At 44.3% G+C, this 20,379-nt stretch overlaps 1 protein-coding gene across 2 annotated transcripts in view; it reads right to left on the bottom strand.

The window, feature by feature from the left end:
* The window catches only part of CLPB (ClpB family mitochondrial disaggregase), a 146,202-nt gene that overhangs the window by 79,834 nt on the left and 45,989 nt on the right, over positions 1-20,379 (bottom strand). For both annotated transcript variants that reach the window (XM_065881658.1, XM_065881659.1), the window contains one exon: positions 10,092-10,195. In XM_065881658.1, the coding sequence (XP_065737730.1) occupies positions 10,092-10,195 (104 nt within the window). The remainder of the gene's footprint in view (positions 1-10,091; positions 10,196-20,379) is intronic.

Genomic DNA, 20,379 nt, shown 5'->3' with positions numbered 1-20,379 from the left:
TGTAGCTTGTTTCAGGTCATACTGGTAGTCAATGACTGAGCTAGTCTGTTCAACTCCAAGGCTTTTACTCTCTTCTCTGTGTGATATCATGGCTTCACTATTTCTTCCTTTTATTTATCTATGTTTTACCCATTCTTTACAACTCAAAAGTCTGATTTTCACTGATCTCCCTTTCCTCTCTGCATTCTAGTACTGTCTAGTCCACATCAAATCAGTTAACATTTTCTCTTACATAGTCTTTTGTGTTCTCAGATTGCTTCATGCATACACTCTTGAGCATTGCAGGTGTTCCATAAATACTTCTTTAGTGAATGGATGTTACGCTTGTCTCTCCAGGCAGAAAACAGGTTCTTGAAGGACAGATACTGTGTCTTATAGATCTCTTTAACCTTCATGTAGAGAACGGTCATCTAGGCTGGCCTATGGCTGGAGGGTTAGACCCCCGCTTAAAAATGGTTCTCACAAACACCATAGACTGGAAGGTTTCTCCTTAAGAAGAGGACCCTGGCTCACCTTATTATACCTTATCATAGTATAGCATGAGCACTGGCACTTTCTGTAGTAGGAGCTCAGAAAGGTTTGATGAATTAAAGAGAAGACTGGGCTAGCACTTACTCTATTGGAGACACATCAAGGGCAGCCTTCCCATTGGGATCCCAAGTCCATCTTCTCTCACTCCAAGAAAGAGAAATGGAAGAGCAGGAAGGTTGGCCTGGAACCTTAAGACAATAGGTTGTTCACCCTGCCTGTGGCCCTAGAAGCATCCTCTCTGGCCCAGGACCCTCCTCTGACCACAGACCCAGGTAGAGCTTTCCAGAGCCCATGTCTCACCTGCACACCATCAAAATCAAAGAGCTGGGCAAACTCTTAAGAATCTGTTACTTGTTCTGTTATCTTTTACTCTGTTATCTACAGACCCATCAACAGTCTGTCTGAACTTCCACTACTTCCCATCTCTCCTAACTCTCAGGGGAATAACATGCCCACAGGTATCTAGAGTCCCTTTGATCTGTCCTATAATTACCCTGATCTCACCTTCTCCTACTCCCCTGCCCCCACCCTGATCCTAACCAAAGCAGTATTCTTTCAGGTCCAGGGATCCTCTGGGCAGGGCTGGCAACAAGAGGAAGGAGTCTGACCTCTCTGCCTCTCAGCAAGCCATGCTACTTGGTTGGCTAAACTTGGTCCCTCTGTGCTCCCCATCTCTACACCTGCTTGCCTCTCCTCTGCCTTTTCTTTAAGATGTTAAAAGCCTGCAATAAAAAACAAATACAAAATGCTGTAATTAATAGCCAATTCCAAGCCAACCCAGCATCTCTACTAATAAACCTCAACACTTGCAAAAAGAACAATAAATTCTGCCCCTCTCTGGTTCTGGGGTGGTCTCTTATATATACTCTGTGTGTGTGTATGTATGTGGGTAAGTGTGTCTACATATATATTTATTTTCCTTTATTTCCCATCCAGGGAGGGGCAGAATAATGAACTGCGTGCGTCAGGGAAGATGAATCTGAGATACTAGGGAGCAGTGCGGTAAAAAGATTAAAGTGTTATTATTGTTGGGTTTTTTTCCCCCATGGTCCATTGTGACAGCTCGACCGTCATCTGTAAAAAATGTCTCAGTGAGAGATAATCATCGGAAACTCAATAAAGCGTCAGGGGGAGCCTCAGCCCCCATCAATCACTGGGTGCCTGGAAAATTTCAGCCCTCTGTCTCCCTTCCTGCTATCCATATAAATGTCTCTAATATATTTTGTGTGGTGTGTGGGACCCATCCCTGATTTGGAACTTTTGATGAAAAAATATTTATACACAAAATATGTAAATCAGTTAAAAATCATAAGACTAGTTCTTTGACACCCCATCCCACTTTTTTCTTATTTTCATAAATGTATCGAATTTATTCTTTTTAATAAAACATGTCAACTAGTCTATCTCCCTCTCTTAGTTAAATGTATATATAGATTTGGAGGGCTAAAAGGATGGAAACAATTAACCTAACTGGCTGCTACACTTAATCTTGAAGTTGACCAAAAGGCCTGATGGATAGACAGTGCATTGTCCATCCTAGTGGTTCTGTAGTGGCTGACACTGCTGAGAAATGACATGTAGAACCACTGGCACTGAAGGTGTGACAAGGCTCTGACAATGATGAGGAAGAGGCAGGGACATTATTAAAAATAATAGCTTGCCCAAACAGCTTTTGGCCTGGCAGATCCCCAAGCCTTCCAAGACTTCGGACAAGTCAGAGGTTCTGAGCTAAGTGTGGGGCACATACAAGCTGATATGGTTGCTGGGTTCCTACAAGGGCAGGAGACAGTTCTGCTGGCATTTGGCATCATCTCTCTGCCTCAGTTTCCTTTAGTGCCTACATCACAGGGTTGCTGTGAGCACACAGTAAGTATCAATAAACATAACCTGCTGCTGTAGCTATCGTCATCATCATCATCTTACTATTATTGTTACCACTTCCCCCTGCTTCTCTACTCTGGAAGGAATCAGTTCCTGCAGTACCTTCTCCTCTAGGACCTTCAAGACTCCTCTCTGCCTAAAGGATAAGGTCCAAGAATCTTGATTTGGCCCCAGCCTACTCTCTTTAAAGCAGCACCTTTACTGCTCATTACCCTCTAAAATGAATCTTCTGCTGTACAGATGCTTCACCCTAACCAGTTTACTTGCTGCCCTGAAATATGTTTTTTCTGTTTTCCATCCCTGAATATTTTGGACATAACATACCCCTTCTCTGATCACACCCAATTCACATTTAGTTGCAGGCCCTTCCATAAAACCTTCTTATACTTTGAGGCTCAAATATCATTTTACTTCCTGATGTTTCAGACAGAGATTCTCTTCTCTGAGCTCTGATAGTCCTTGTTATCTGCACCTCTGACTGGACCCTTGTCAAACACTGTCTTGGTCATGTCGTCAATCTTTATTGTTATTAATTATCATTCTCACTGATACCTTATATGTGCATGATACCTTGTATTTTCTCAAATATTTCATAAGTACTTCAATTTGATCTTTATAATAAACCTATGGTATAAAAAGTTTTATTCTCTACAGATGAGAAAATCAAGGCTTAGAGAGCTAAAGAGAACTGCCCAAGGTCACACAGTTAGGTGATAGCCAAGCCATTCCTTGGACTCTGAGATAATGTTTGGTTCTTTGCAGATAACAGTTTGCTACCGCTGAAAAGCATTTGGAAGGCTGTGACAGAGACTCTGAATGAAGTTTTATAAGAGTATGATGAGGACAAAGATGATGATATAAAAACAGAAATTTACATTAATGGAATTCCTTCTATGTTCTACGTTTTAGGCTAGGGATAAATATACTACCCCTAACTCTCCCAATAACCTTTATTTTACAAATAAGGAGATGCAGCCTGTGAGAGGTACAGAAAATTGTTCCAGGTGTCATAGCTACTAAGTGTTCTGTACACCCATAATACCATGGCTTAAACACACAGATGCTCTAGGAATGAAACTTAAAGTGGCAATATAAAAGGTCTCTTCCAGGGAGGAGAAGGTCCAGATGAGTTTTTTTAAAGCAGTTCAAGCACAAGTAGCCTAGACCATCTACTCAAGAGTGGGAGCCTGTTAGAAATGCAGAAATGCAAAATATCAGGTCCTACCCCAGACATACTGAATCAGAATTTTGGGAGTTGGGGTGTGGCAGGAATCTGTGTTTTAACAAGCTCTCTAGGTGATTCTTAGGTCCTTGGGAGCCTTATTACTCCCATTTGAGTTTGTCTCCAAGGGCGCAGGTTCTCTCTGCTTTGCCTGGGTAGGTCTGGACATGCAGTGGGTGCTAGGTGTTAACTTATAGTGAACAGATGAGCTAGGGTAAGACTACTCCTTAGCATGTCCTGGGGAGATGGAGAAATTTTATAGAGAGCAGTTCCATTACCGCTGGCAGGGACTCCTAGCCATCTCCTGAACTCCTGGGCACTTGTCCACTGGTTTGTGATGTACCATCCTGTCCCCCATCTGAAGACACAGAGATGGGGAAGTCAGCTGGAGCAGGTCAGGACCTGCAGCCCCTTGAGCTGTGGGAAGAGGGCCAACTGGGCTGGTGGGGTTGGCCTTGGCAGGTTCAGCCAGGAAAGCCAGGCACTCTACCCCCAGAAGGGCCCTGTGCCAACCCAGCTTCTGCACAACTCATCTTTATACAGCCGCCACTTGGAGCTGAGAAGAGAAGCTGATTTATAGCCTGCTCTGGCCACGTTTCTGCCGTGTTTTATTGTTTTAATTGTCTATGTGGGAGGAGCTCAGAGGGCTCACTTGCATTTCTGACAGCCCCAGACACCCAATGTTTATAACAGTTACTTACAAGCAGCCAGCAGCATCCCTGACTGGGTGACTTGTTTACTGTTATGTCTAATCTACTGCCTCCTCCACCTGAGGATTGGGGCCCACCACCCATCAGCCAGCCACAAGTGGAACTCTCCTAGAGTGGGCATGGGTGGGGCTCAAGGCACTGAATGGAATGTGGTCAAGATCAGGGAGTGAGTTGGTAGAGAAGCAGCTGTGATCTCTTAAGCTCCCCTCCACGTGTCCCCTCTAAGTGCCTTGCTCAAGCTGTGCTTCCTGCTAAGAAAATCTTTTCTTTTTTTTCCCCTCCTCTTCACTCTCCAAAGTCCAGCTCAAATCCTACTTCTTTTAAGTACATTACTTGCTCTGACGATGAGCCTAAAGTTTCTAGAACCTTAGAAATCACATGGCTGACAGGAACCTTGGAGGCTATATAATCTAATGACCCTTTACAAAATCCCTGATGGGCGGACAGCCAGCCTCTGTCAGTGCCCCTTGAGTGGTGAGTTGCTCAGTACCTCCAAGGTAGGTTTCCTGCCTTACACTGATCCAAGACCCAACTCTGTACAGAAATTCTTCATCACATGCTACTGTGCTTTACATGTATTTATTTCTAGTCATCCAAACAACCCTTTAAGATGGGTATTGTTATCCCTATGTTACAGATGAGAAAACCTAAATTCAAGGACCTTAAGCCACTTGCTTAAGATCACACAGCTGGTGACAGAGCTTAGAGGACCCATTACTTCCTGGCACTGAAGACTGACCTTTCTCCAGGATACCACTGTGCCTCTGAAGATGCCATTCTGAGAACTGGAGAGAATGGACAGAACAGTCAGACCAATAAGGCCAAGCATCCCTACATCACCTGCACCAGCAGACCTGCTCTCTACCCAGAAACACCAACCTTGACAAGAGCTGAAGATACAGTAATGTGCCAGTTAAGCAGACTTCTTGCTAGAGCAATGCCAAATGTCAAACAGGAGAAGGGTTTCACTAGAAATGGGGCAACCGATAGCCAAGTCTCAGCAAAGAGGTTTCTTTCCTCTCTAGGCTGTGCCCATTCTGAGCAGGCAGAACGGATATAGAGCCTCTCTGAGAGAAACTTCTCTGATATCTTTTGGTCTCCTTGCCTGGATCCTCTTTCCTCCCCACACCTTAAATGCTGATACCCTGAGTGAAGGACTTGTCCTCCTATCCCTTCCCTTTAACTCTTTTCCTTAGGCAGTTTCAGTCACATTCATTGTTTTAACTACCAAGCAAATGCTGCCAGACTTCTTTGAACTACAGACCCACTCATCTAACAGTTCACCCAAAGCAGAACCCGAGGTGACAGATGGGTGCCTCCTTTTCCATCAATTCCTACATTCCACTGAATACTCCACCTCCTCCTAATATTTTTCTAATACCTATTCTCTCCATTCCCAAAGATTTCTTTTAGAAATCCCCAGAAATGAGAAATGCATTTTGAGGGAGAGGAGCATGACTTCTCATCCAATTCTCAAAGGGATCCATCATCCCCCAAACATTGCTAATCTCTCCTCTCCAATTCATCCCCACCCTATCAGAATGGTCCGTCTAAAATGCTAATGTAAACTGAGCATTCTCCTACTTAAAATCCTTTGATGGCCTTCAGAAAACACTATGAGCTCCCTAGAATTGCCTTTCAGGGTCCTTCCCACATAGAACCCTGCCTCCCTCTCTGGTCTTACTTCTTGCTGTTCTCAGTACTGTGGCATATGATTCCAGTGGCTGTCACCTATCCCATATCTCTGCATGTGTTATCCCTTCTACCTGGAAAGTCCACCCCTCTTAGTCTGCCTGGCAGTCTCTGACTCATCCTTAAGACCCAGTTCAAAGTCACTTACCCTGTGACACTTCCCAGATATCAGTCTGCCTTCAGATAGAGGGCATCACTACCTATACCAGTGCTACCTATATCCTTTGTACATCTATCAACCTTTGCATTTATCATTCTGCACTGTGGTGCCTGTTCACAGGTCTGTCTTCTTACTTGACTGGGAGCAGATCATATATATTGAGGGGCTAGATCATATATATCCATTTTTATTTATTCCCAGCATCTGGCAGAGTGCCTGACACTCAGTAAGTGCATGCTCAATTATAAATAAACAAAACTAATAAGCAATTACAACCATAGAGTACTCTACAATTCACACATCACATACTTTATCTCTTCATCTTCACATAATACTGATAAGGTAGACAAGGGATATATTATGGGGGTTTAGGGAGGTCTTGCCAAAGTCACAAACTACAACTCACTCTTCCCTTCAGTACTGAGCACAGGCTGAACCCTACAGAAATATCTATTAGAAATTTAGTGAACTTGATGGACTTTGGCACTGACTTTATGCTTTGCTTGTGTTTTGAAGAACTTTGCTGAGCTTGTGACTTTCCTGTGAATTTGCCTAGACACACTCTGGACAAGGGGCTTGTACCTCGTCTTCTACTTAACCTCCTCACACATCCCCAAGTCAGGTAGCTTCCCATGAAAAAGTCAGTCCAATCCAAAGAAAAAAAGAACCACAGGATTCTTTTGTTTCTGTCTACTTCGTCAGTGAGAATGACCCCGAGCTGGGTACAGTGACTTGCATACAGTGGGCAATCAATAAATACTGGCTGAATGGATAAATGAATGAGGTATCTTTAAATGGAAAAAGGAAAGAAAAATATGTTTAAGAAGGAGTTAAAGACTTAGACTGGTAAGGAGAGGAGAACCCTGAGACGATTTTAAAGAACCATCACTCTCCAGGCCCGGAGTCAGAAAGCAGAGTGTATTAAGTCAGAGAGCAGAGTACACCCACACTAATACATCAGAGAAAATCAGCTGAGCTGCCAGAAAACTGTGGCCGGCAAAGGTAGTCTGAAATTCAAAAAAGAGAAAAAGCTACAGAGAGAGTTAGATCTCACAAGCCACGGAGCAGTGAGTTTATCAATGATTGTTGATAAAATTTATTATTTCAATCTAGAATTTATTTTTAATGGTTCTGAAACACTTAGGTGATTACTGGGTACCAGTATGGGTTCGCTAAGGATAAGACAAAACCACGCCAGAATAACCTAATATCCTTTTAGGAAAGGACTACTGAGCAACAAATTAAGACAAATGTTAAACATGTTTTTATTTCAGCAATAAATCAGAGAAAATCTCTTAAAATTTTGTGATGAAGAAATGGAGGCTAGAAAAGAAAGAAGTTTGGTGGATCTACAGCTGTGACTGTTGAGTAATGCTTCTAAATTGTCCTGATCATGAGCTCCAGGGCTCTGTACTTAATAGAGTCCTGTAAACATTTTAATCAAAGACTAGCACATGAAGTACATGATGGCAGGGATCTTGTCTAACTCAGCAGTACCTAGATCAATGCCTGCTAGATAGGAATGTGATCAATAAAATTTTGTAAAATTATTGCTGAATAAGTAACTGAATCCATAGAAAGCCTATTTGCTAACTTTGCAGATCATATAAAATAAGAAGAGATAGTTAATATTATCTTTATTTCATGAGAGATACGCTAGCCTATTCCAATATTTTTGTTGTCTACCTACCTAGAATATAGGCTGGCTAACAAAAGTTAAAAAAAATTCAGAGGAGGTTGATGAAAACAGGCAAAGAAATGAAAAGGAAGCAAGGAAGGGAGGGAAGGAGGGAGGCAGGGAGGGAGGGAGGGAAGAAGGAAGGAAGGAAAGAAAGAAAAAAGGAAATATCTAAAACATGGTTGGCAAACTATAGCCTATGGGCCAAATCCAGCCTGCTGACAATATTTGTAAATAAAGTTTTACTGGAACACACTCTCATTTGTGTATTGTGTTCTATGCTACAGTGGCCAAGCTGAGTAGTCACAGCTAAGACCAACTGGCCCACAAAGCTTAAAATGTTTACTATCTGGCACTTTCCAGAAGTTTGCTGACCACTGATCTAGAAAGTTGAATATGAGCATCAACCTGGAAAGCTGAACTATTAGAACACAAAGGTACAAAACTTGAAAGGCACGGGTGGGGACTGGTGTGACAGCAGAGGTTGGATTAGATGGCTTCACAGTTCTGAGATTCTGTGAAATCAAAAATGCTTACTGGACCCTGTTGGGATCCCAAGAACAGATAAGAAGGCACTCAAATAATCCCTTCCCTTCTACCTGGCCCTGCCCTCTCAGCAAATGCTCCTCCTTGCTTTTTGGTGAGAGCACCTGAACAGAAGACAGAGCTGAGGGTGGCAATGCTATGTCTGAGTGAGGAGAGGACAGCCTATAAGCTGAGTCCCCACACATCAGGCTGCAAATATAGGGCAAGTTTGGTACTCATGAAATTCTCCTCTGTTGGAAACAAAGTGAACATGATTCTCCCAGCTCAGTGGGGAATCCAAGGAGGCACAGGTCAAGGCCTGAACATGGAACTGTCAGCTGACGAGGAAAGAAAAGACATATTGAGCAGATCAGAGTTCAAATAACCGCATAAAGGGCCAAGATATAGAGAACATTCAAAAGAGCAGCTGAGGGCAGGTTGCAGCAAAGGTTCCATGGAGGATCTAGTCACAGCAAGTGAGCTTGATAAAAGGAGCAGGTTCAGAGAGGTGGAGAGGCAGGGGGAGGCAACTTCACACTGCAACTGGGTAGCAATGCTCTGATGCTCTTGACATTTCTCTCACGCTGCTGATTTGAGAAATCTTGCTGGGGCAGCAATGACACCTCTGCCCTAGGCTACCATACCCACGTCAGCCTGGTAGCCTTGCTGACAGCTCTGAGGGCTGAGCACACTGCTTCACTCTGCTGAACCTTCCCTCAGGTCAATGTTCTGACCCTTAGGCAATCAGCAAGGCTGTCTGTCCTCCTGGCATTACTGCCAACCCTAAAGTAGCCACGGCTCATCTGCCCTGCTGCTGGAAAGGGAGGGGAATCTCAGCCTCTGTGAGTGATCCAGGATAATGGGCGGGCAGCAGAGCCAATCTGGACAAGCAAAGCTCAAATGTAAAATATTCATCTCTGTCTGCAGTCAAAGCAACCTGCCCTCTTCTCAACCCTACTTTTGAAAAACTCACCAGAGGCAATAACGGACTAACTTGCCCAGGTACCCTTCAACGGACACGTGACCAAGCCCTGGTAGGTGCACACCGCTTCCTTCCTCTGAGAAGTCCAAGCAACCACGCACACAACACCCCAGGGAGGCACTGATGACTACCCCATTTTACAAGCACAGACAAGGTCCAATCTTTGTCCTGGGTCATTCAGTAAGTTGAGGGGCCAGTCCAGAGAGAGGATTGTATTTCACACAGAAGAGGGGAAAAAAAACAGTTGAGGGACTTCTGAGGCTGAGGAAACCAGTGAGGCTGCTTTCTAGTTCTGGGGTAGGGCTGGGACAGGGTAAGTCTGAAGAAAGTAGAGGAAGAATAAATCCACATTCCACACAGTTGCCTTAATTATTTTATGGAAATCTGCTCCACTGTCCACTCATCTGAGACTCCACAGATTGAGGCACTTTTGGGAGAACACCAGTTAAAAGGTTCTTCTACCCCTCCCCGCCGGTTATGAAATTGGGCCTCTATTTTATTCCCCAAGACTTGAAGTGACATAAATTATAGAGCCAGAGGGGACTGTGAAGGGCATCTGTTCCAAGCCTTTTGCGCTCTCCATGAGTTCCTAGAGGATGAGGGACTTGCAGGCTCTCACCCTGAGTTGCTGGTAGAGCTGGCACAGAGCACGGCTGCCTGGAAGCCACAGGGAGGAGAGATCTCAGAACAGCAGGGTAGCCCACACTTACCTTCTAAAGAATGGATTCCCTGCTCCTTGGCGGTCTTGTAAACACTGCTGAAATCATCCCCGAGGTTTGGGTCAGCACCAGCTGCAAGCAGGACCTGCACCACACTGGAAGAAATCAAAAAGACACCAAGTGTCAAAAACAGGAAAGGCCCAGGAAGTAGACATTCAGATTCTGAGGCATGTTTGGGGACTGGATCTGCCTCTGCTCATGTGAGTGGTACAGTGGAGAGAACATGAACTTTACGAGCATCAAAGACAAGGGTAGGAAAGTTGGCTCTGAAACTTTACTGGCTGAGAGGCTCTGGACACGTTATTTAACACCTCTCTAAGGCTCAGTGTCCAAGACTATAAAATACGAAGTGTTTATTCATCAATTACTTATCAAATGCTTACTATGTTCTAGTCACTGTTCTAGGTGTTAGTGTCCATGCCCTCAAGAAGCTTACAGTCTCTTCTGGGAAGGACAACAAATTAGCATAAAATTACAGCGAAGTGTGATAAAGGCTAGATGGGAGAAGTACCATGTATGGTGGGAAACCAAGGGAGGGGATCAAGAAAGGCCTCCCAGAGGACGTGGTATTTAAGGTATTAAAGACTTGGAAGGCTGAGAAGCCAGATCTGGGTTGGTGAAGTGGGAGGACCCAATGCATTTACAAATCGGAGGCAAAAGAGCATGAAGCTTCACCTGAAGAAAGCAGAATTGGGGATTTCCCTGGTGGTGCAGTGGTTAAGAATCCGCCTGCTGATGCAGGGGACACAGGTTCCATCCCTGGTCCAGGAAGATCCCACATTCCACGGAGCAACTAAGCCCATGCGCCAAAACTACTGAGCCTGTGCTCTAGAGCCCGTGAGCCACAACTACTGAGCCCGAGCGCCCAGAGCCTGTGCTCTGCAACAAGAGAAGCCACTGCAATAAGAATCCTGCACACCGCAATAAAGAGTAGCCCCCACGGACTTCCCTGGTGGCACATTGGATAGGAGTCCGCCTGTCAATGCAGTGGGCGCAGGTTCATGCCCTGGTCCAGGAGGATCCCACATGCCGGGGCGGCTGGGCCCATGAGCCGTGGCCGCTGAGCCCGCGCGTCTGGAGCCTGTGCTCCGCGACGGGAGAAGCCACAGCGGTGAGAGGCCCGCGTACCGCAAAAAAAAAAAACCCTCAAAACAAAAAAGAGTAGCTCCCTGCTCGCCGCAACTAGAGAAAGCCCACGTGCAGCAACGAAGACCCAACACAGCCAAAAAAAATAAAATTAAAAAAAAAAAAGAAGGTAGAATTGGAGTAGAGGGTGTAAGGGGAAGAAAAGTGGGGAATGAGATAAGCCACTGAAGGGATTAAAAGGGAAGTGACGTGGCAACACATGCTTTTCCTCCCCACTTCAAGATATATACATTTAAAAAAATACAAATCATATAGAAATATTAAATTGAAAAATGAAAGTCTTCCTTTATAGCCATCTCCTTAATCTAAATTCTAAGAGTAACCACTATTTATAGTTTGGTGTGTTTCCTTCCAAATCTTTGCTATTAGAAGAATCACTCCTATAGCTGTGTGAGAATGAACTGGAGGGAGTAGGACAAGAGGCAGGAGCCTCCACAGGGAGGTTAAATTAGGTGAATTTATATAGCACCAAGTACAGTGCCTGACCCAGGAATGCTCCATATATGTTAGCTTCCCTTCTATCATGTAATGTTCCTGCTAATACTTTCCTTTTTTTTCCCTAATAAAAAAAGGTTCGTGTTCACTATAAAAAAAACTCAGAAGATATAGCTAATCAAAAAGAAAAAAATGTTTTAGAATATATTACATCTTTCTAGTTTTTTCAATGTATGCACATTTTTATTTACCAAAGATTGGATCATATATAAACTCTCCCTAAACACACACATACCTCACCCCTTCCATGTCTTAAATATCTGTCTATCACATTGTTTTTAATGACTGCACAGTATTCTACTAAAAGGCTAGTCTGTATTTAGCTAATCCCCAATGGTAAAACAATTAGATTATTTTTAATATTTCAATAACAATGTCTATTTCCTTTGCATAAATTCCTAACAGATGAACTTCTAGATCAAAAGTATAAGCATTTTTAAGACTTTTGATAAATGTTACTAAATTACCTTTCAGAAAGATTGTACTGATTTTTATTTTTACTATCAAAGGAAGAAGGATGAGAGCAACCGCTGTGCCTTTCTTTCACCAAAGCTTTTTCATTATGTGTTAATCTGGGCACAGAAAATGGAATCACACTGCTGTTTCAACTTGCATTTCCTTGATTACTAGTGAGGTTGGACTTAAAAAAAATGTTTAGCAATCAGTTGTGTTTCTTTTTTCATGAATCACAATTATCAATTTTGTTTTTATTTTCAGGCATAATGTCCTTTGCCTATTTTTCTCTTAGCATGTTCATCTTTTGCTCATTGGCCTTCAAAACTATTAATGCTTTTGAAGGCATAAATGGCAGGCATTAAAAAATATTACTCTAGAAAATTTGCTGGTGGTCCAGTGGTTAGGACTTGGCACTTTCACTGTCAGGGCCCAGGTTCAATCCCTGGCTGGGGAACTAAGATTCTGGAAGCCTTGTGGCCCAGCCAAAAATAAAAATAAATAAAAATTTAAAAATCACTCTATCATAAATATTAAAAAGCCAACCTACAATTTTAGTTTCTCTCCTTTGTTAGTTTTTCAATATCTGTAGCCAGCAGTATTGCTGGTTTTCCCTGTATCAATTGGTTTGAGTTTCATAACCTTCACCAGGCACAGGACCTGCCCAATTATTTGCTGAATGGATGAATGAATTTCAGTAACTCCCATGCACACAAACACACAGTCCTCATAGGTAAGTCAAAGAACCAGAATCTATCTCCCACATAGATGAGGTTCTACTACATCTGATCTAACATGGTCAAGTGAGCCTCCTGTGTCTATTCCCCTTACCTAAAAGGATCTTAAGAATTACCTTTTACAGGTAATTTATCTAGGATATGAATTATGATCCCAAAGAGAAATAAGAAGGGTCTCTAAGCACCTAAAATCCATGTCTAAAACTCAGATATTTAACTCACAGCAGAGTCTGTCAGGTTTTCACTTGGAGACTATTTGCTCATAGTTTACACATAATTTGGATTAAGACTGGCATTAGTCTTCCTGCTTGCCAGAAGATTAAAAGTTAAGAGGGTTCAAAAAGGCTGTTAGAGATGGGAAACTATCTGCAGGCAGTGAGAAAAATATCTGATAGAAAGGGATGTAGTATGGTACAGAGGTTAAGAACACTGGCTTTAAAATCGGAGACAATATGAACATCAACATGAATAAAGACATTAATGGATTATCACCCATTGGGTACACTAAGATTCCGAAAGTCCATATTGAAAATAAATGAATAAGTCAATGGGAGAGAAGGGAAAGCTCTTCTTTATTGTAGAATGACAAATAATAAATGTAGAACAAATGATGAAATTAGAAAATCATTTTGCAATCATAATTATCAGGGATATTAAGAGTATGTAGCTCAGACTTCCCTGGTGGCGCAGTGGTTGAGAACCCACCTGCCAATGTAGGGAACACAGGTTCAAGCCCTGGTCCAGGAAGATCCCACATGCTACGGAGCAACTGGGCCCGCGCACCATAACTACTGAGCCTGTGCTCTGGAGCCTGCAAGCCACAACTACTGAAGCCCGCACGCCTGGAGCCTGTGCTCCGTAACAAGAGAAGCCACTGCAATGAGAAGACCACGTGCTGCAACGAAGAGTAGCTCCCACTTGCTGCAACTAGAGAAAGCCCGTGCGCAGCAACGGAGACCCAACACAGCCTGCCCAAATAAATACATACATACATAAATGCTAATGAGTACTGTGATACTCCTAAAGAAGGTTATGGTATGCAGCACCCCCAAATTAAAAAAAAAAAAAAAAAGGAGTATCTAGCTCATATGACTCTGTTAGTGTATGTAATGTGCTTGTACAGTGCCTGACATATAATAAATGCTCAAAGAACATTAGTTATCATTACTATGTACCTGACCCTGTAGCTGGGCTGTGGGAAAGTCAAGAGAAGTTTGAACTAAGACACAAATTGGGAAGACAGCATGAAATTTTATAACAAGTATAGGGAGACCTGGGTTCAAATCAAAGCTCTATCATTTACTGACTGTGATCTTGGACAAGTTACTATACCTCTGGGACTCCATTTCCTTACTGGAATAACAGATAATGATGCCTCCCTTGTAGGTTGTAAGTATGTAAAACCACAGTGCCTGGCACATCAAAGGAGATCCACAAATATGAGCCCTCTTCTCTGTGTCCATATAATCTTAGTGATAATAACACAAATCTGGGCTGAAGTGGGCTCTAGATCTATACCTAATCACCCCCAGGACTCATGTTGGCATAGCCCTGTGTTAAGAAGGCAGTTCTTGGGCTTCCCTGGTGGCGCAGTGGTTGAGAGTCCGCCTGCCGATGCAGGGGACGTGGGTTTGTGCCCCGGTCTGGGAAGATCCCACATGCCGTGGAGCGGCTGGGCCTGTGAGCCGTGGCCGCTGAGCCTGCATGTTCGGAGCCTGTGCTCCGCAACGGGAGAGGCCATAACAGTGAGAGGCCCGCGTACCGCAAAAAAAAAAAAAAAGAAGGCAGCTCTTCTAGTCATGTACCACAATGTTCATTGCAGCACTATGTACAATAGCCAGGACATGGAAGCAACCTAAAAGTCCATCGACAGATGAATGGATAAAGAAGATGTGGCACATATGTACAATGGAATATTACTCAGCCACAAAAAGAAACGAAATTGAGTTATTTGTAGGTGGATGGACCTAGAGTCTGTCATACAGAGTGAAGTAAGTCAGAAAGAGAAAAACAAATACCATATGCTAACACATATATATGGAATCTAAAAAAAAAAAAAGATTCTGACGAACCTAGGGGCAGGACAGGAATAAAGACGCAGACATAGAGAATGGACTTGAGGACACGGGGAGGGGGAAGGGTAAGCTGGGACGAAGTGAGAGAGTGGCATTGACATATATACACTACCAAATGTAAAATAGATAGCTAGTGGGAAGCAGCCGCATAGCACAGCACAGGGAGATCAGCTTTGTGCCTTGTGACCACCTAGAGGGGTGGGATAGGGAGTGTGGGAGGGAGACGCAACAGGGAGGGAATATGGGGATATATGTATACGTAAAGCTGATTCACTTTGTGATACAGCAGAAACTAACACACCATTGCAAAGCAATTATACTCCAATAAAGATGTTTAAAAAAAAAAGGCAGCTCTTCTATATTCTGCGCAAGTTGGCTTGTTTTAAAATCTAAGTGAGAAGGGTTTGTCGATCTAAACTCAAAGGGACATAATTTGGTTAATCCTCAGCTGCTGTGTCCAATCACCATTCAATCACACCCCCTCCCATGGCAAGCTGTCCCTCCAGGCAGCTAGTGTCACTAACTGTGCTACCTGGGCCTCTCCAGGTTCCTGAGTATTGATTCCATCTGTCCAATTTGCAGGCTGCAAGACGTGTCCAAGCAACCAAGTATGCTGCCCTTCGCCCCAAAGGGCAGACAGTGGTCTGGCAAGATGGGGAGAGGAAAGTGACTAGGCTAAGCCCTGGGGCTGCTAACCCAATCAAAAGGAATGGGCAATTCACTTCACAAACTTGGAGGACAAAGAGGGTGAGCATCCAAGCTAGTGACTCATTCTGCAATCCTGGAGAAGATTCCTTTCACTTTTAATTAACTCAAAAGGCAGCAGCCCCACTGTGGGGTATACCTAGGACTAAAGGAACTGTGGCTGCTCAGGCCAAGAGTGGCACCAAACACCTTACCAGATAGCTAGTAAGCTTTTTTTGCCCAAGAGCTATCTCATACTTAAAAAGCATCTAACCCAGAGTTCCACAGGGATCAGGTCCTTTTTGGAGAAGCCAGCCCAGATCAGGCTAAAGGACTACATGACTATGGTTAGCTCTGATGATGAAAAGAACTTCGTGGACCAATGGGATGTAGGAGGGTAGAAACAGAGTAGGAGGCTAGCCAGGTAAGAAAAAGCTAAGGCAAGGCTGGTGAGAACAGCTTAGCAGCAGGCCAGGCCCAGGGAGTGTCAAGAAGTTCATAGTCAAAACAGAGCCAAGGGCCAGAGACCAGGCAGCAGACGTGAGGCAGAGAGGAAAAAGCCAGGTCAGATGTCAAGGACTAGAGGCAGAGGGAAACAGCAGACCACAAAACAAGTAAGCAACCAGAAACCAAGAAACACCCTAGTATCAGAGGTCAAGACAAGGCAAAAGAAGCAGACACCAGGGGCAGCAGTGAGGAGACTTTGCAAATGAAGAGATTTCTGTCTCTTTGACATTTTTTGCTGAAGCAGAAACGAATCCCACAATTCAGAACTGTATCTGGGAGAAGGTGACAAGATGGTGAGTTGGCCCACCTGGCTGACAAGGGGACTTACAGGATCTGACGGCACAAAGGGAGGCAGGTACTGCTATCCGAGATGATCCACCAAAGGAAAACTAGAGCCGCCCCTGTCCTGGCGTTGGCATACTGGCTGTCACTTGGGAGGTTTGGGTTTAGGTATCACTATCTTAAATTGGAGTAGCTGGTGCTAAATGGGCAGTGAAGTGTATGGGCTAGGCCTTCATGGTCTTAATAGCTGGTTTAAAGGGGATAGAGTACACCATCCCACTCACTTATGTTTCTCTATAACACACTCAAAGGAACTATGCTGACTACTCCAGAGGTTCTCACTGGACAAAGGCTTACAAACATCAGCAATTCTCCCAGCCACCTCAGGACTTGGCCTCTGGTGGTCTGTGGAAAGATATGCCTACCAATGTCAGTATCAACCTCAAAGGCTAGAGATAATCTCCAGATACCCTACTTCCAATACTAATCTGGAGAGTCAGAGAATGTCTACAGCCCAGGAGGATGGGGGTTTAGAGTTGGCCTTTAGTGACTTGGCTCTGGTAGCAGTATTTGCCTTCCTGTGTGTCCATCAGAATCTACTCTGGTCTTATCTCTGCCCAAGTGAGCTGACTCACCAAAAAGACTGGGCTTTGTGAATACTGAAGGTGAAGGTTGTGAGGGATAGTATCCAGCTGACAGGTTGGCAGAGAAGCAGCAATAGGGCCGAGCTAGCCAGGCCAGGGATGGGGGGCACTGCAGGCCTGGAAATCTGGCTAATCAGAAATGGTCAGGTCTTAAAGATTGGCCTTAGATAGGGAGCAGAATGCAGGTCCAGAGCCCGAGACCTTGGTAAGAGTTACACATGTGAGTAGGAGTGGTGAGCTCTGAGCCTAGGCTGAGAGCTGTTTTCTTTCTGCTTATTTTACTGCCTGCTGATACAAGTATCTATTTTCTCAAGGGTACAGTAGGGCTAAGTAGGAGGAAGATAGCAGTCTAATAATAAGAGCTAGCATTTGTATATACCTCCTACATGCTAGGCACTATTTTAAATACTTTATATATACTAACATCTAATCTTCACAACAACCCTATGAAGGAGGTTAAAGAGAAACTGAGGGACAAGTAACTTGTCCAAGGTCACTCAGCTGTAAGGAGCAGAGGTGGGATTCAAACCAGGGCAGTCTGGCTACCAAGCCCATGTCCTTATCACTCTGCTACATGGCCTCTCACTTCCCTGTGTTGACTCCCAGGTAGCTAACAGTCTGTAGAAGCACTTTGCCTCAACTCAAGTTTTGGCAACAAGGCTAGGATCAGGAAGCCCAACAGAAAAATGAGGCAAGGATATGAACAGTTAATGCCCAGAGGAGGAAAAAAACAAACAAACAAGATGATTAAGTATATGAAGAGATCCTCAAGCTTGTGTGTGATTAGAGAAAGGAAAATTTTAAAAAATGAGATAGCATTTTATTGGGAATTTGGGATTGACATGTACACACTGCTATATTTAAAAGAGATAACCAACAAGGACTTACTGTAAATTAATTAATTAATTAAAAAAAATGAGATAGAACTTCAAGTTAACACACTGGCAAAAAGTGAGAAAGCTGAAAAATGCCCAGTGTTGGTGAAGACATGGGGATCTCAGATTCTTCATGCACTGCCAGGGGACAGACTGGTGCAGCCATTCTGGAAGCCAATCTTGTAATATTTGTCATGTTAAAGTACCTTACCCTATGACCCAGCACTTTGCTCGTGAGGGTATGTATCTCAGAGAGATTCTTACACAGGTCTATAGAGGGCAACATGGGAGATGTTCACCACATATTTTGTGGCAGTGGGGAGTTGAGGCAATCAAGTATCCATCACTGGGGGAACAGGTAAGTTAAATGTGGTAGACACATGCTATGAAACATGATGCAGCAGTCAGAAGCAACAGGCTGGATACACGTGCAGCAACATGAAATAGATGATTTTTAAAAAGGGGTTGATTTCCTGCCACCTACTATTATTCATTAATTGAACTTGACCATCTGTTCTAAAAATTTATTCTTTCAGGGAGTCTCTCAATTGCAGAACTCTAATTCCCATGCTGATCTAGTGATCTTGGGGGCTGAAGAATTAAGGACCCAGTGAAAACAATTAACTCCCTGAAGTACACCAAAGGCCATCACGCAGGCCCCTCCTACTGGTTCAACTGGTTAGTGCTCATTCACCTTTAGGGCTCCTCAGTGACATAGTCACCAACTCAACTGAGGCTTCTTCGACTCCCAGCCCGGGTCCACACCCTCCCTCTTTGCACAGAATCCAGTACCTACTCCTGTGGAAGGTGGCCCTCACCATGTTATGTCGTGATTGCCTGTCTACTTTTACTTGCCTTTCCCAGTAGATCACGGGGCAAGAGCCATGTCTCAACCTTCTTTCACAGCTCCTTGCCCAGTGCCTGGATCACAATAAGTGGTCAACAGATGATTTCTGAATGACTGCATGAAAAAATGAAGAATGAATAATTATTTTATTTGGTGAGAGATGGGGGAGAAAGGTGGAACGCAACTGTCTCAGCCCTGCCCAGCCTTCCCCCACCTGAGGGTCTGAACTGGGCTGCAGGCAGCTTAGCTGTGGAAAACTTCCATCTTCCTCTCCTGAGCACTAGGCCCTTCCTGCCCTCCACCAGGCAGTTCCCAAACAAAGCTGAGGAAAAGAACAGGAGGGTGGTCCCTAAGAAGCAGCTCCTGGGACTCACAGAACTCCCTTTGGAGCAACAGCCCCCACCAGGCGAGTTTTAACTTGCTGATCAGGTTTGTAATTAGATTAGATGTGGGAGCACACGTAGGAAGTTGGCTCACATGGACCTTGATGAGCTCCTGCTTTCAGGACAGTGGGGCGTCACAATGCACAGGAGGACAGTTACATCGATTGGCTTTCTGCTCTCAGTGGCCGGAGGGGCTTTGGGTTATCACATTGTTTAGGAAAGAGGGAGGAAACCTGTGGTGTGAGCTGAGGCCTAAGCTGGGCGAGGCGCGTGTCAAAGGCGGCTGGCGAGCAGCTGGAGTTGGTGAAGCAAGAAGGGCAGTGATCCCAGCTCCAGGTCGTCCCCACACAATGTGGAGCTTCAGAAGAAGCTCCTCCGACTCCTCCTCCCCTCTACCCCCCACATGTAAGCATAGGGTCACCGTGTCCCAAGGAAAAGACAAAGAGTTGACCTATTCTCAACCCAGAGCACACCTCGGTAAGGGGAGAAAGCAAAGAGGTCACAGGTCAGGAGGTTTGCTGGAAAGTCAAATGAGCTATGGATCATTCAGTCTACTGGTTGGTCTACAGACGGTTGGGAAAGCGGGGTGGCCCGACCAAAGGAACTGGCCTGTGTTGAATCTAGAGGTCCTGTGGTGTGGAGGCATGAGCTTGGTGGGGGGCAGGATGGGAAGGCAGTTTTCTTTTCTTTTTTGGGGGGTGGGGTGCAGTTTTCTTTTTAAAGCCAGCTTCCTTGGGAAACAAACTAAAGATTAGGGAGGAAGCAAGGAAGGTACCTGTGTAGAAAATGTGCCCCAGTTTCCTCGAATGAGGATGTTATTTTGTTTACTTCCCTCAAAAGGTAAAGATCAATAATCATAATAAAGCAGCCACGGTGGGTTGAGCACTTTACATTTACTATTCCAGTTCCTTATAACCACTTCCAATGAGGTACTAGTCAATTTTACAAATGAATAAACTGAGGCTCAGCGAGATAACATGAGTTATCCAAGTATACACATTAAATAAGCACAGGAATCACGATTCAAATCCATGTGTCTGTCTGGGGCCAAACCCAGTGCACACTCCCCTAAACCACACTGGTTCTCACCCATCTGACCATCCATTAGTCTGTCATACTATCCCATAGTCGCTGGGCCCTTACTATGTACC

Source organism: Phocoena phocoena, chromosome 8, assembly GCF_963924675.1.
Source record: "Phocoena phocoena chromosome 8, mPhoPho1.1, whole genome shotgun sequence".
Lineage (NCBI taxonomy): Eukaryota > Metazoa > Chordata > Mammalia > Artiodactyla > Phocoenidae > Phocoena > Phocoena phocoena.
This window is presented reverse-complemented; position numbering and strand designations above follow the sequence as displayed.